The sequence below is a fragment of the Phacochoerus africanus genome, chromosome 9 (genome assembly GCF_016906955.1).
Source record: "Phacochoerus africanus isolate WHEZ1 chromosome 9, ROS_Pafr_v1, whole genome shotgun sequence".
Classification (NCBI taxonomy): Eukaryota; Metazoa; Chordata; class Mammalia; order Artiodactyla; family Suidae; genus Phacochoerus; species Phacochoerus africanus.
Window position 1 is genome coordinate 99463955 of NC_062552.1, and position 13397 is coordinate 99477351.

Here is a 13397-nt window from a genome sequence, read left to right on the forward strand (position 1 = left end):
CTGCAGAAGAAAAGTTGAGATGCATTCAAACCTTTTTATAAATTTAATAAATCTGTAGGAACATCAATATGTTTATATGTAAGAAGGTTTGCTCATAAAATTCAGTATTTGCTGTACTGCCACTTAAAGTGGAATGTAGGAGTTCCCATCGTGGCTCAGCAGTTAACCAACCCAATTAGGATCCAGGAGGATGTGGGTTCAATCCCTGGCCTTGTTCAGTGGGTCAAGGATCCGGCATTGCCGTCAGCTGTGATGTAGATCACAGACAAGGCTTGGATCCAAAGTTGCTGTGGCTGTGGTGTAGGCTGGCAGCTATAGCTCTGATTTGACCCCTAGCCTGGGAACCTCCATATGCTGCAGGTGTAGCCCATTTAAAAAAAAAAAAAAAAGAGTAGAATGTAATTGGACATTAATTCCTTTTTTTTTTCCCTGTCTTTTTTGTCCTTTTTAGGGCCGCACCCTCTGCATATGGAGGTTCCCAGGCTAGGGGTTTAATTAGAGCTATATAGCCTCTGGCCTACACCACAGCCACAGCAACGCCAAATCTGAGCCAAGTCTTTGACCTACACCACAGCTCACGGCAACGCTGGATCCTGAACCCACTGAGCGAGGTCAGGGATCAAACCTGTAACCTCATGGTTCCCAGTCAGATTCGTTTCTGCTGCACCACAAAGGGAACTCCATTAATACCTAATTTATCATTTTCTTTTTAATGTTTTTTTTCTTTTTCTTTTTTTTCTTTTCTTTTCTTTTTTTCCCACTGTACAGCAAGGGGGGTCAGGTTATCCTTACATGTATACACTACAATTACATTTTTCCCCAGCCTTTCTTCTGTTGCAACATGAGTATCTAGACAAAGTTCTCAATGCTATTCAGCAGGATCTCCTTGTAAATCTAGTCCAAGTTGTGTCTGATAAGCCCAAGCTCCCGATCCCTCCCCCTCCCTCCCCCTCCCATCAGGCAGCCACAAGTCTCTTCTCCAAGTCCATGATTTTCTTTTCTAAGGAGATGTTCATTTGTGCTGGATATCAGATTCCAGCCACAAGTGATACCATATGGTATTTGTCTTTGTCTTTCTGGCTCATTTCACTCAGTATGAGATTCTCTAGCTCCATCCATGTTGCTGCAAATGGCATGATGTCATTCTTTTTTATGGCTGAGTAGTATTCCATTGTGTATATATACCACCTCTTCTGAATCCAATCCTCTGTCGATGGACATTTGGGTTGTTTCCAAGTCCTGGCTATTGTGAATAGTGCTGCAATGAACATGCGGGTGCACGTGTCTCTTTTAAGTAGAGTTTTGTCCGGATAGATGCCCAAGAGTGGGATTGCGGGGTCATATGGAAGTTCTATGTATAGATTTCTAAGGTATCTCCAAACTGTTCTCCATAGTGGCTGTACCAGTTGACATTCCCACCAACAGTGTAGGAGGGTTCCCTTTTCTCCACAGTCCCTCCAGCACTTGTTATTTGTGGATTTATTAGTGATGGCCATTCTGACTGGTGTGAGGTGATATCTCATGGTAGTTTTGATTTGCATTTCTCTTATAACCAGCGATGTTGAGCATTTTTTCATGTGTTTGTTGGCCATCTGTATATCTTCTTTGGAGAAATGTCTATTCAGGTCTTTGCCCACTTTTCCATTGATTGATTGGCTTTTTGCTGTTGGGTTGTATAAATTGTTTATATATTCTAGAGATTAAGCCCTTGTCGGTTGCATCATTTGAAACTGTTTTCTCCCATTCTGTAAGTTGACTTTTTGTTTTCTTTTGGGTTTCCTTTGCTGTGCAAAAGCTTTTCAGTTTGATGAGGTCCCATGGGTTTATTTTTGCTCTGATTTCTATTGCTTTGGGAGACTGACCTGAGAAAATATTCATGATGTTGACGTCAGAGAGTGTTTTGCCTATGTTTTCTTCTCCGAGTTTGATGGTTTCCTGTCGTATATTGAAGTCTTTCAGCCATTTTGAGTTTATTTTTGTGCATGGTGTGAGGGTGTGTTCTAGTTTCATTGCTTTGCATGCAGCTGTCCAGGTTTCCCAGCAATGCTTGCTGAGTAGACTTTCTTTTTCCCATTTGATGTTCTTGCCTCCCTTGTCAAAGATTAATCGACCATAGGTGTCAGGGTTTATTTCCGGGTTCTCTATTCTGTTCCATTGGTCTGTCTGTCTGTTTTGATACCAGTACCAGACTGTTTTGATGACTGTGGCTTTGTAGTATTTCTTGAAGTCTGGGAGAGTTATAGTTATGCCTCCTGCTTGGTTTTTGTTTCTCAGGATTGCTTTGGCGATTCTGGGTCTTTTGTTGTTCCATATAAATGTTTGGATTGTCTGTTCTAGTTCTGTGAAAAATGTCATGGGTAATTTGATAGGGATTGCATTGAATCTGTAGATTGCTTTGGGTAGTATGGCCATTTTTACAATATTGATTTTCCCAATCCAGGAACATGGAATATCTTTCCATTTCTTTCCATCTTCTTTGATTTCTTTGATTAAAGTTTTATACTTCTCGGCATATAGGTCCTTTACCTCCTTGGTCAGGTGTATTCCGAGGTATTTGATTTTGTGAGGTGCAATTTTAAAAGGTATCGTATTTTTGTATTTCTTTTCTAATATTTCATTGCTGGTATACAGAAATGCAACTGACTTCTGAATGTTCATCTTATATCCTGCTACTTTGCTGAATTTATGAATCAGTTCAAGTAGTTTTGGGGTTGAGTCCTTAGGGTTTTCTATGTATAGTATCATGTCATCTGCATACAGTGACAGTTTGATCTCTTCTCTTCCTATATGGATGCCTTTTATTTCTTTGTTTGTCTAATTGCTGTGGCTAGGACTTCCAAAACTATGTTGAAGAGCAGTGGTGAGAGTGGGCATCCCTGTCTTGTTCCAGATTTGAGTGAGAAGGCTTTCAGTTTTTCCCCATTGAGTATTATATTTGCTGTGGGTTTATCATAAATGGCTTTGATTATATTCAGGAATGTTCCCTCCATACCCACTTTTGCGAGGGTCTTGATCATGAATGGATGTTGGACTTTGTCAAATGCTTTTTCTGGGTCTATTGAGATGATCATATGATTTTTGACTTTTTTTTGTTAATGTGGTGTATGATGCTGATTGATTTGCGTATGTTGAACCATCCTTGTGAACCTGGGATGAACCCAACCTGGTCATTGTGTATAATTTTTTTGATATGTTGTTGGATTCAGTTGGCTAAGATTTTGTTGAGAATTTTTGCATCTATATTCATTAATGATATTGGGCGATAGTTTTGGTTTTTGGTGGTATCTCTGTCTGGTTTTGGAATGAGGGTGATGGTGGCATCATAGAATGTCTTTGGGAGTATTCCTTCTTCTTCAACCTTTTGAACGAGTTTAAGGAGGATGGGCACCAATTCCTCTTTATGTGTTTGATAAAATTCACCTGTGAAGACATCTGGTCCTGGACTTTTATTTGTAGGGAGTGATTTTATGACCTCTTCAATTTCCTTTCTAGTGATCAGTCTGTTCAGTTGGTCTGTTTCTACTTGATTCAGTTTTGGCAGGCTGTAAGATTCTAGAAAATTGTCTATTTCTTCCAGATTGTCAAACTTGTTGCCATATAGTTGTTCATAGTATTCTCTTATGGTTTTTTGTATTTCTGCTGTATCCGTTGTGATTTTTCCTTTTTCATTTATAATTTTGGTTATTTGGGTTCTTTCTCTCCTCTTCTTAGTGAGTCTGGCCAGGGGTTTGTCAATTTTGTTGACCTTTTCAAAGAACCAGCTCTTGGTTTTATTAATTTTCTCTATTGTTTTTTGAGTCTCTATGTTATTCATTTCTTCTTTGATCTTTATAATTTCCTTCCTTCTGCTGACTTTAGAACTTTTTTGTTCTTCTTTTTCTAATTCATTTAGGTGGAGGGTTAAGTTGTCAATTTGGGATCTTTCTTCTTTTTTGAGAAAGGCCTGTATTGCTATAAATTTCCCTCTGAGCACTGCTTTCGCAGCATCCCATAGATTTTGAGCGGTTGTGTCTTCATTATCATTTGTTTCAAGGTAGTTTTTAATTTCCTTCTTGATTTCCTCATTGACCCATTGGTTTTTTAGTAGCATGTTGTTTAGTTTCCATGCAGTAGGTTTTTTCTCCTTCCTTTTCCCATGGTTGATTTCTAATTTCATGGCATTGTGGTGAGAGAAGATACTTGAGATAATTTCTATGCTCCTAAATTTATTGAGATTAGCTTTGTGTCCCAATATGTGGTCGATTCTTGAGAATGTTCCATGAGCATTTGAGAAGAATGTGTATTCTGCTTTTTTTTGGATGTAGTGTCCTGAAGATATCAATTAAGTCTAACTTTTCTATTGTTTCCTTAGGATCTCTGTTGCTTTATTGGTTTTCTGTCTAGAGGATCTGTCCATTGATGTGAGGGGGGTATTAAGTTCTCCTACTATGATTGTATTCTCATCAATATCTCCCTTTATGTCTGTTAATATTTGTTGTATGTATCTGGGTGCTCCTGTATTTGGGGCATATATATTGACGATAGTAACATCCTCTCCTTGGATGGATCCCTTAATCATTAAGTAGTGTCCTTCTTTGTCTTTCTTTATGTCTTTTGTTTTAAAGTCTATTTTGTCTGATATGAGCGTTGCGACTCCTGCTTTTCTGTCATGTCTATTGGCGTGAAATATTTTTCCCCACCCTTTCACTTTCAATCTATATGTATCTTTTGTCCTAAGGTGAGTTTCTTGTAGGCAGCATATTGAAGGTTTTTGCCTTTTTATCCACTCAGCCACTCTGTGTCTTTCGATTGGGGCGTTCAGTCCATTGACATTTAAGGTGATAATTGATAGATGATTATTTATTGCCATTTGAACCTCGTGTTCCAGTTGATTCTATGGTTCTCCATTCTTCCTTTCTTTTTTTTTTCTTTTCTTTTCTTTTTTTTTTTGATTGGATGGTCTCCTGTTATTATCTGCTTGAGTGTATTTTTTTTCATTTTTGCAAATGCAATATTTGGTTTTGGCTTGTGGTTGCCCTGTTTTTTAAGTATGCTAACCCCTTCCCATAATTGTGTGTTTTAGCCTGATGGTCCTGTAAGTTCAAACACTTCATTACTATATTAAAATTAAGAAGAGAAACATACAAACAAACAAAAAGGGTTATTTACTTCCTAACATCCCTTGCCCACATTTTATGGTTTTGATGGCTCTTTTTATTTTTTTCTTTTTAATTTTATTTTGTTTGAGGACTGTTCATGATTAAATCTGTATGCTGGCTTATTTGAGTGACTGCTCTCTGATTGCGGTTTCCTCAGTCCTAGTTCTTCCTCTTCTTTTTTTTTTTTCCTTTTCTTTTTTCTTCCCTTTCCTTCCTTTCTTTTTGGTTTAGAGAAGCCCTTTCAATATTTCCTTTAACCTGGGTTTTGTGTTGCAGTATTCTTTAAGTTTTTGTTTGTTGGAAAAAATTTTTATTTCCCCTTCTATTTTAAATGATATTCTTGCTGGATAGAGTATTCTAGGTTGCATATTTTTTCCTTTTAGCAGTTTAAATATCTCTTGCCATTCCCTCCTGGCCTGTAGTGTTTCTGTAGAGAAGTCAGCTGATATTCTTATGGGGGTTCCCTTGTAGGTAACATTCTGTTTTTCTCTTGCTGCCTTTTGGATCCTCTCTTTATCACTAACTTTTGCCATTTTTATTATGATGTGTCTTGCTGTGGGTCTATTTGGGTTCAGTTTGTTTGGGGCCCTCTGTGCTTCTTGTATCTTGAACCCAGTATCCTTTAGATTTGGGAAGTTTCCATCGATAATTCTTCAAATATATTTTCCATCCCCTTATCTTTTTCTACTCCTTCTGGAATTCCTATTATGCATAGATTGGCCCGCTTTATATTATCCCATAGGTCTCTTATATTGCTTTCCAGTTTTTTGATTCGGTTTTCTGTCTGTTGACCGGATTGAGTGATTTCCATTATTCTATCTTCCATATCACTGATTCATTCTTCTGCATTATTCATTCTGGTTTTTACTGCCCTTAGTTCAGTTTGCATCTCTGCAAATGAATGTTCTAGTTTTTCTTGGCTCCTCCTTATATTTTCTAGTTCCTTTCTGAGGGTATCTGCATTACTGTTCATATCTTCTCTTAATTCCTTCAGTATTTTTCACTATTTCTCTTTTGAACTCCAGGTCTGTCAGACTGCAGAGATCTGTTTCATTGTTGACTGGTTTATGTGAGTTCTCCTGTTGGTTTGACTGGGGGTGGTTCCTCAGCTTCTTCATCTTGCTTGTTGTTTTCTTTCTCCTAAGGGAGTTGTACTCTCCATTATCGGGCAGTGTTTTCCTTGTCACTGCCATGGAATATTTCCTGAGGGCTGGCGTTGTTGGTCAATCTTTTTGAGGCAGTGTGGCTTTTCTGGAGTGTTGATGGGGCTAACAGTGTTTCTTTGAAGCAAAGGAGGACTTCCTGAGGGCAGACAGGACTGGGAGGTCCACACCACGATGGTAGCAGATTTCACTTGGTCATGCAGAGCTTGCTCTGGTGTTTTTAGGCTGTGGGGTTCTTGCAGGGGGTTGGCGGTGTTGGGCAGCTGTTCCTCAGGAGTGCAGCACCCCATGGGGGCTGGAGCAGCTATCTGGGTCACTGAGAACCTAAGAGGCTCTTCCCTAGGGCAGCCCAACTCAGAAGGCTGGCCTGAGAATGTAGGCAGATCTTTTCACAGTCTGGCCAAGCTTGTTGCAGCTTTTCTGGGCTGCAGGGGCTTGGGCGGGTAGCAGGGCCACTGGAAACCCAAGAGGCTCCTCCCTGGGGCAGCCTAACTCAGAAAAACCATCTGAGATCTTTTCCCGACTCAACCAGGCTTGTTGCAGCTTTTCTGGGCTGCAGGGGGTCCTGCCTGGAGCTGGCAGTCCTATGCAGCTGATCCACTAGGGCACCCCCTGGCGACTAGGGCAGGTAGCAGGGCCGTTGGAAACCCAAGAGGCTCCTCCCCAGGGCAGCCCTACTCAGAAAAACCGTCCGGGAATTAGGCAGATCTATTCACTGCCTGGCTAGGCTTGTTCTAGCTTTTCTGGGCTGCAGGTCTTTTCTCGGGGGCTGGTGGTGTTTGGTGCTACTCTGCGGAAGTGTAGCCCCTCCAAAGGGCAAGCAGGCCTGTTCAGGGATAGCCCCTGCGGTGGTAGGCTTCAGGCAATTGTTGAGGCCAGCCCTCCTGGATGGCAGGCAGCCCCAGGTTCGGCGAGAGCGTAGGGAGTGGTGGGGGTGGGGGGAGGGGATGCATTGGGAAGCACAGCTTTCAGCTAGCTAGCGGGCCTGTAAGCTTGCTGTGGCATGGGGGGTATTCTATGGGGACCCACCCCTTCTTCTCTCCCCTCTCCAGCACGGGCACAGACCAGGCTCTTTTCCCAGGTTCCCTCTGATGCGGCTTTCCACTTCCCGGCCCCTAGAGTATTGCTCCCTTCCTCTGCAACAGCTTTGTTTTCTAGTCTCCCAGGCAGTCTCTGCCCCATCAAATGGTTTCTAGACCTCCCAAGCAGTTTCCGCTCCGCCCCGCCCCCCCCCCCCCCCCCGCCCGGGGACTAACCTCTGGAGCCTAGGTCTCGGTGCCCAGCCCCCACCCAGGCGTCTCAATTTTTGGTGACTGTGCCCGTAGTTCAGATGGTCCGTTCGGTTCTTGATCGGCTTTTCCATACTCCAACTTACTGCTACACTCTTCTCTGCATCTGGAGATTCCTCCGATTCATTTGATCTTTCCCCCGTGTAGGTGACTTTCCAGGGTGCGGGATCCCTTTCTCCTCCGCAGTTCCCTTTCGGGAGCGCCCGTCCCGCTCGGATTCACCTTCTCTCACTCTCCTCTTTTCTCCCGTTCTGCCCCGTAATGTCATGAACTTCTTGCCATTATTGGAGTTTAGGTTCTTCTGCCAGCGATTGGTTGCTGTTCTGTGCGAGTCATTTATTCTGTAGATGTGCTTTTTTTTGTTGTGTTTGTGGGAGAGGGCGAGCGTGTCCCCCTACTCCTCCGCTATCTTGTCCTCGGAACTCTTTTTTTTTCTTTTTTTTTGTTCTTTTAGGTCTGCACCTGTCGCGTATGGAAATTCTCAGGCTAGGGGTGGAATTGGAGCTGCAGCTGCCAGCCTACACCACAGCCATGGCAACGCTAGATCCGAGCTGCATCTGAGAACTACATCACAGCTCATGGCAATGCCAGATTCTTAACCCACTAAGAGAGGCCAGAGATTAAACCCACATCTTCATGGATACTAGTCAGAATCATTACTGCTGAGCCACAATGGGAACTCCTTCTTTTTAATGTTTTTAATTTGGGAGGAGGAATGGTGCTATAGGATGCTAAATTTTTGCAAGTATCTTGCTGTAGGAATGATTAGGTATTGCAGTTTTAATAAGGCAGCTAAAGCCCTAGAAGGTGACTTGCTAAGACCCAACCCAAGGCTTTTCTGGCATGCTCTCTTCACTGCTGTACAATGGTAGTCTTCAACAAAGAAGGGGGGCGAGTTTGGTGGAAGCTGCCCATACCTGCCTTCATTAGCACCTCCTCTACTCCAGTGGCTGTTATCTGTAGGGCCTGGCAGCACTAGAGACAGAGGTTTGGGAAAAAGAATGGGTCACTACTACTGCTAGTTTCTGCACACCAAGGGGCCCATCTGCATGATGACATTGCAAAGAAAAGAGTCATGGGAAATGGAGACAGAGTCTTTTAGAAGATGGGCACTTTTTGTTTCATGAGTTCATTTCTTGGTTAACTCCTTTCCCTCTACCTTATGGTGTCTTACAGAACGAAGAATAATGCACATATGAAACAGAAATTTGAAACACAGGTTGACCCTAGGGCCTGAGGCAGGTATGGGCCTGAGAATGGAGGTGGGAGGGTAAAGCCAGCCCAAGGGAAAGGGGCAGAGTGCTAGATCAAGGGTTCGATGGGAGTTCCCACTGTGGTGCAGCAGAAACAATCCAAGTAGGAACCATGAGGTTGCCGGTTCGATCCCTGGCCTTGCTCAGCAGGTTAAGGATCCAGTGTTGCTGTGAGCTGTGGTGTTGGTCGCAGATGCGGCTCAGATCTGGCATTGCCGTGGCTGTGGTGTAGGCCGGTGGCTACAGCTCTGATTCAACCCCTAACCTGGGAACCTCCATATGCCGAGGGTGTGGCCCTAGAAAAGACAAAAGACAAAAAAATAATAATAATATTTATAGAGTCAAAAGAGAGGTGATATCAGATGCCTACGTCCAGGACTTGCAAGGGTTCGACGTCCTTCCTCTGTGAGCATTAAGATGAGATCTATCTTACTGGAAATTACTGATCCTAAAACACTTAGTGACACCTGAGTTCTATCTGATTTCAACTGTATGGGCCACAAAGGCTTTTCCTAGTTACAGTTAGTATTTTATGATTATTTTTTAAAGCAGCATATGGAAGTTCCTGGCCTAGGGACTGAATTCAAGCCAAAGCTGCAGCAACACCAGATACTTTAACCCACTGCACCATGGTGGGAACTCCTATAATTTTTTCCTTTTTTTGGTCATGCCCATGGCATGAGGAATTTCCTAGGCTGGGGAATCAAACACGTGCCAGAGCAGAACCCAGAGCCACTGAAGCAATAACATTGGGTCCTTAACTTGCTGGAACTCCCAATATTTTATAATTTTATGAAATGATTTGTTTTGTTTTTGCTTTTTAGGCCCGCACCTGTGGCACATGGAAGTTCCCAGGCTAGGGGTCAAATCCGAGCTACAGCTGCCGGCCTACACCACTGCTCACGGCAACACAGGATCCCCACCCTACTGAGCAAGGCCAGGGATCGAACCTGCATCCTCATGGATACTAGTCAGATTCATTTCCACTGAGCCACTGAGAGATGATTTTTAATTGGCAGGAAGGATTCCCCTAGATGCTGGTGGTGTCCCAGCCTATGAAATAGGGGCCTCGAAGAAACAGCCACACTTCCATCTTTAACCCCATTATCAGCTTCCTGCTTACGTGGTTCAGGAACTGGCTGGGAAGTCCACCTTTCGGGGGTTTCAGGGAAGACCTTAGACAGCTGCTTGTTGTATCGATTGAGGTTCTCCAAGAAAATTTGGTCTCTCTTTGCACCAATCTGGTGGATGATCTGGACTTTATCTGTAAACAGATAACAAAATGAGTCCCTATTACCTCCCTCCTTCCTCTCTTCCTGGGTTTTTGGTCACCAGGATCAGGCTGTTCCTTTTGCCCTACTGTAAGCCCCTCGGACTCATGGCTGCCATGCTCTGGGGGCATCCCTTGAAGGTGACTGCTGCTTGGAAGTATGAGCCAGTAGCATCATAAAGGCCTGGAAGCCAAGTCAGAACCTAACTTACAGGCATTGTCCCCTATGAAAAGCTAGGTACTAATGAAGGGGTACCTAATGCATCTCTTATCACTCATTAATACCATCATCTGAGTAATTTTGTTAAACATTTTAAGAAGACTTTCAGTTGGAAGCAACTGAGGAACAAGATAAGGGTAGGGAAGAATAAACAGCTTGGAACATGCAGTCCTTGATTGTGCATCCTGGAAGCCCAGGGATCTAAAGGATAGCAGGATGGAGGGGGAGGTGGTGGAAATTGGGGCAGGGGGCTTAGGCAGAAGCACTATATTTCTTCTTTACTTGAACTGCATTTTCGTTAATACTGTTTTACAGGTAAGGTACATAAGGCTCAGAGGGATAATTTGCTCAGGGTTAGTAGGAAGGGGCTAAGCCAGGTTTAAACTCAGATCTATCTGACTCCAAAGCCTGTGATTTTTTTCCAGCATAGCACCTCAGTGGGGGAATATTTCAGTGATAGAAGGGAGAAGGGCATATAGACAAGAGGCAGGTTGTTCTCAAAGCCAAATCTTGATTACTTTGCAATCCTACCCTCCACTGCCTCCTTAGTAAGCATAAAGGGATAGAGAAAGGGGGAAGAGGAAGAAGAGTTTCCCCTCTATCAGAAACCTGCTCCTGTCCCTACCCCCCCCACCCCAAAAAACCCTCCTGTGCTAGTAACCAGGATGTTACCATGATCACCTGGGTCATCCAGGGCCTCTCATCCATACCTGTGCATGTTTCCTCCCCCAGCTACCTTACACATCCCTGCTCCATGTCCCCCGCAGCCCCCCACTGCAGGGCCCAAGCTCCATTACCGAAGTAAATCTCCTGTTCAAAGGTGTTGTCTGTGGAGTAAGCAAACTTTCCAGCTCGAGGATTCACCTGTCCGCAACGGCTCTGGTTTGGGGGCTGGTAGATGCTCCCGTTTTCATCGATAGCCTCAGCGGTCTTGTTACCAGGCAGGGTTTCAGCTGTCTGCACTTGTGGCAAGTAATGGGGCAATCTTGGCAGGAATAAGATGGGGAGAAAAAGGGGGGCAGGTGGTTTTAAAGTTGGTGCCCTTAGACAGTGTGTGGACTTGAGGAAGGGACCCCATTTCCTATAATACCTCGCTTTATCTCTTAAGTGTGTGGTTATTTAGTGGACAGACTGTAAGCTCTTTAAAGGCTCGGTCCGTGTCTGTCTCATTTACATTGTATTCCCAGCACTTTGCAGAGTACCTGGACAGTCATGGGAATGCAATTTATATCTGTCCAATAAATGAAAACATAAATGTTTCCACTGATTTTTACTTCATGTTTAGGAATCAGGGATGTTACGGCTCCAGTCTTCCCTCTAGTCAGAAAAGAGAAGCAGTATGAGAAATGCAGTGATCCCCTCTCTCAGGTTGTTTAGTTCTCTGTCCTGCTGCCAGTCAGTTTTTGAGTCAGTGACACAATGGCTCCTTATTCAGAGTGAGGCAGGACAAACCTCTGAGCCATGAGGTCTCTGCCTTCCTCACTCTCACCGTAGATGCCTTTCTAGGAACACTTGGGTAGTACCTGGAGCAGCAGAATGGCTCAGTCTGTTGGGAACCTGTTCCTTTAAAGGCAACAGTGCTCAACTGGGAGCAACTTTGTCCCTCGGGGGCATATGTGTCAATGTCTGGAAATATCTTTTGTTGTCACAACTGGACTGTGCGATCAGCATCCAGTGGGATACTGCTAAACATCCTACAATGCACAGGGCCAGCTCCCTACCACAAAGAAATATCCAACCCAGGATGTCAAGAGTGTCAGGGTTGGGAAACCTTACTTTATGGAAAGCTTAGGGAGCTGATGGGGGAAAACACAAGGTATTAATGGGAGAGTGTACGCCAAAATAAGGGGTTTGAGCCAGGTCAGGAGTCCTTGAAGGGGAGCCAGGGATTCTCAAAGGAATGCCTGAGGCCCCAGCCAGTCTACCTATAATAGACAGGAAGCAGCAGCTCTGGCTTCTTCTCCACCTGAGTGGACAGGATGACCCTTCGATCCTCAAATTCTGCCACCTCTTCTTCCTCCAGCTGTTTTAAGAGCTCCAGGTCACTGGAAGAAGTGAGCTCATCCCGGATGTGGCTCCAGTCATACTGCTGGCGCAAGAAGCTCTGCCACTTACTGGGGAACACCCCAGGCCTCAGAGGACGCTTGCTCTGGATCCATCGGGCAGTGCGCTTGTTAAGCTTTTCCAGCACGATAGCCTCCCAGGCTCTGGCCTCTTTTTCAGGAGGTGGAAGCCAGGTTTCTCTCTCCTCCAGGTTCACATCTGGAGAAAGTGACAGATCCATGTCTGGGTTCCTGCGGGGATGAAGAATGAGAGGGCCAGGTGCTTCCTGGACTGCACTTGTTGGCTTTGATTTCTTCAGCTTCTTAAGATTGGCAGAGCTTTCCGTCTTCATAGCCTGGGAGGTGACCTTTGTTGAGGGACCTGAAAAATCCAAGAACTTGAGGCTGGCAGGTTTCTCAGGTCGGGCCTTCCTGACCTTGCAAGGCTGGATGATGTTGTCTGCGTTGTAAAGATGGTCAAAGCTGTACTGGCTGTAAGGAATGCTGGGCAGCGCTCGCAGCCACACCACCTCCTGAGAAAAGGTGAGGTTTGCAGCAGCCTTTTTCACATACTGGTTCTTGAGGTGTGCACAGTGCTGTGGGCTAAAGTGGAAGACTGGAGGCACACTGGAAACAGAGGTACATTCCAACTTGCTTCTTGGTTTTAAGTGGGAGAAAATCATGCCCCTTCCCAACTGTGGGGGGAGTGACTGATGGAAATGGTGGGAGAGAAAGGTCTTTCCCTTTTCAGTCCTAGTCATGGTTTCCCAGCAAATGCTTCTTTTCCACACTGCCTGGTCCAGAGGATGGCTGGAGGCAGGGCAAGGCACCTGTTAATGGGATGGGAAAAACTGGTGAGAGCTCTAGGTCAGTGGAAATTGGTATCCCATAGCAGTCGGTAAGAAAATAACCTAGAGAACAGATGGGGGAGGGGAGAGGCCACGTGAATTAGAAACACAAGAGAGGAGTTCCCGTCGTGGCGCAGTGGTTAAGGAATCCGACTAGGAACCATGAGGTTGCGG

At 44.4% G+C, this 13397-nt stretch overlaps 1 protein-coding gene across 1 annotated transcript in view; it reads right to left on the reverse strand.

The window, feature by feature from the left end:
• HEATR4 (HEAT repeat containing 4) overlaps positions 1–13157 on the reverse strand; it is a 39292-nt gene extending 26135 nt beyond the window's left edge. The window contains exons 1-3 of the mRNA XM_047795777.1: positions 12259–13157; positions 11131–11318; positions 9967–10107 (exon numbers count right to left, since the gene is read on the reverse strand). Coding sequence (XP_047651733.1) covers positions 9967–10107; positions 11131–11318; positions 12259–13136 — 1207 coding nt within the window. The 5' untranslated portion in view covers positions 13137–13157. The remainder of the gene's footprint in view (positions 1–9966; positions 10108–11130; positions 11319–12258) is intronic.
• Positions 13158–13397: the final 240 nt, after the last annotated feature.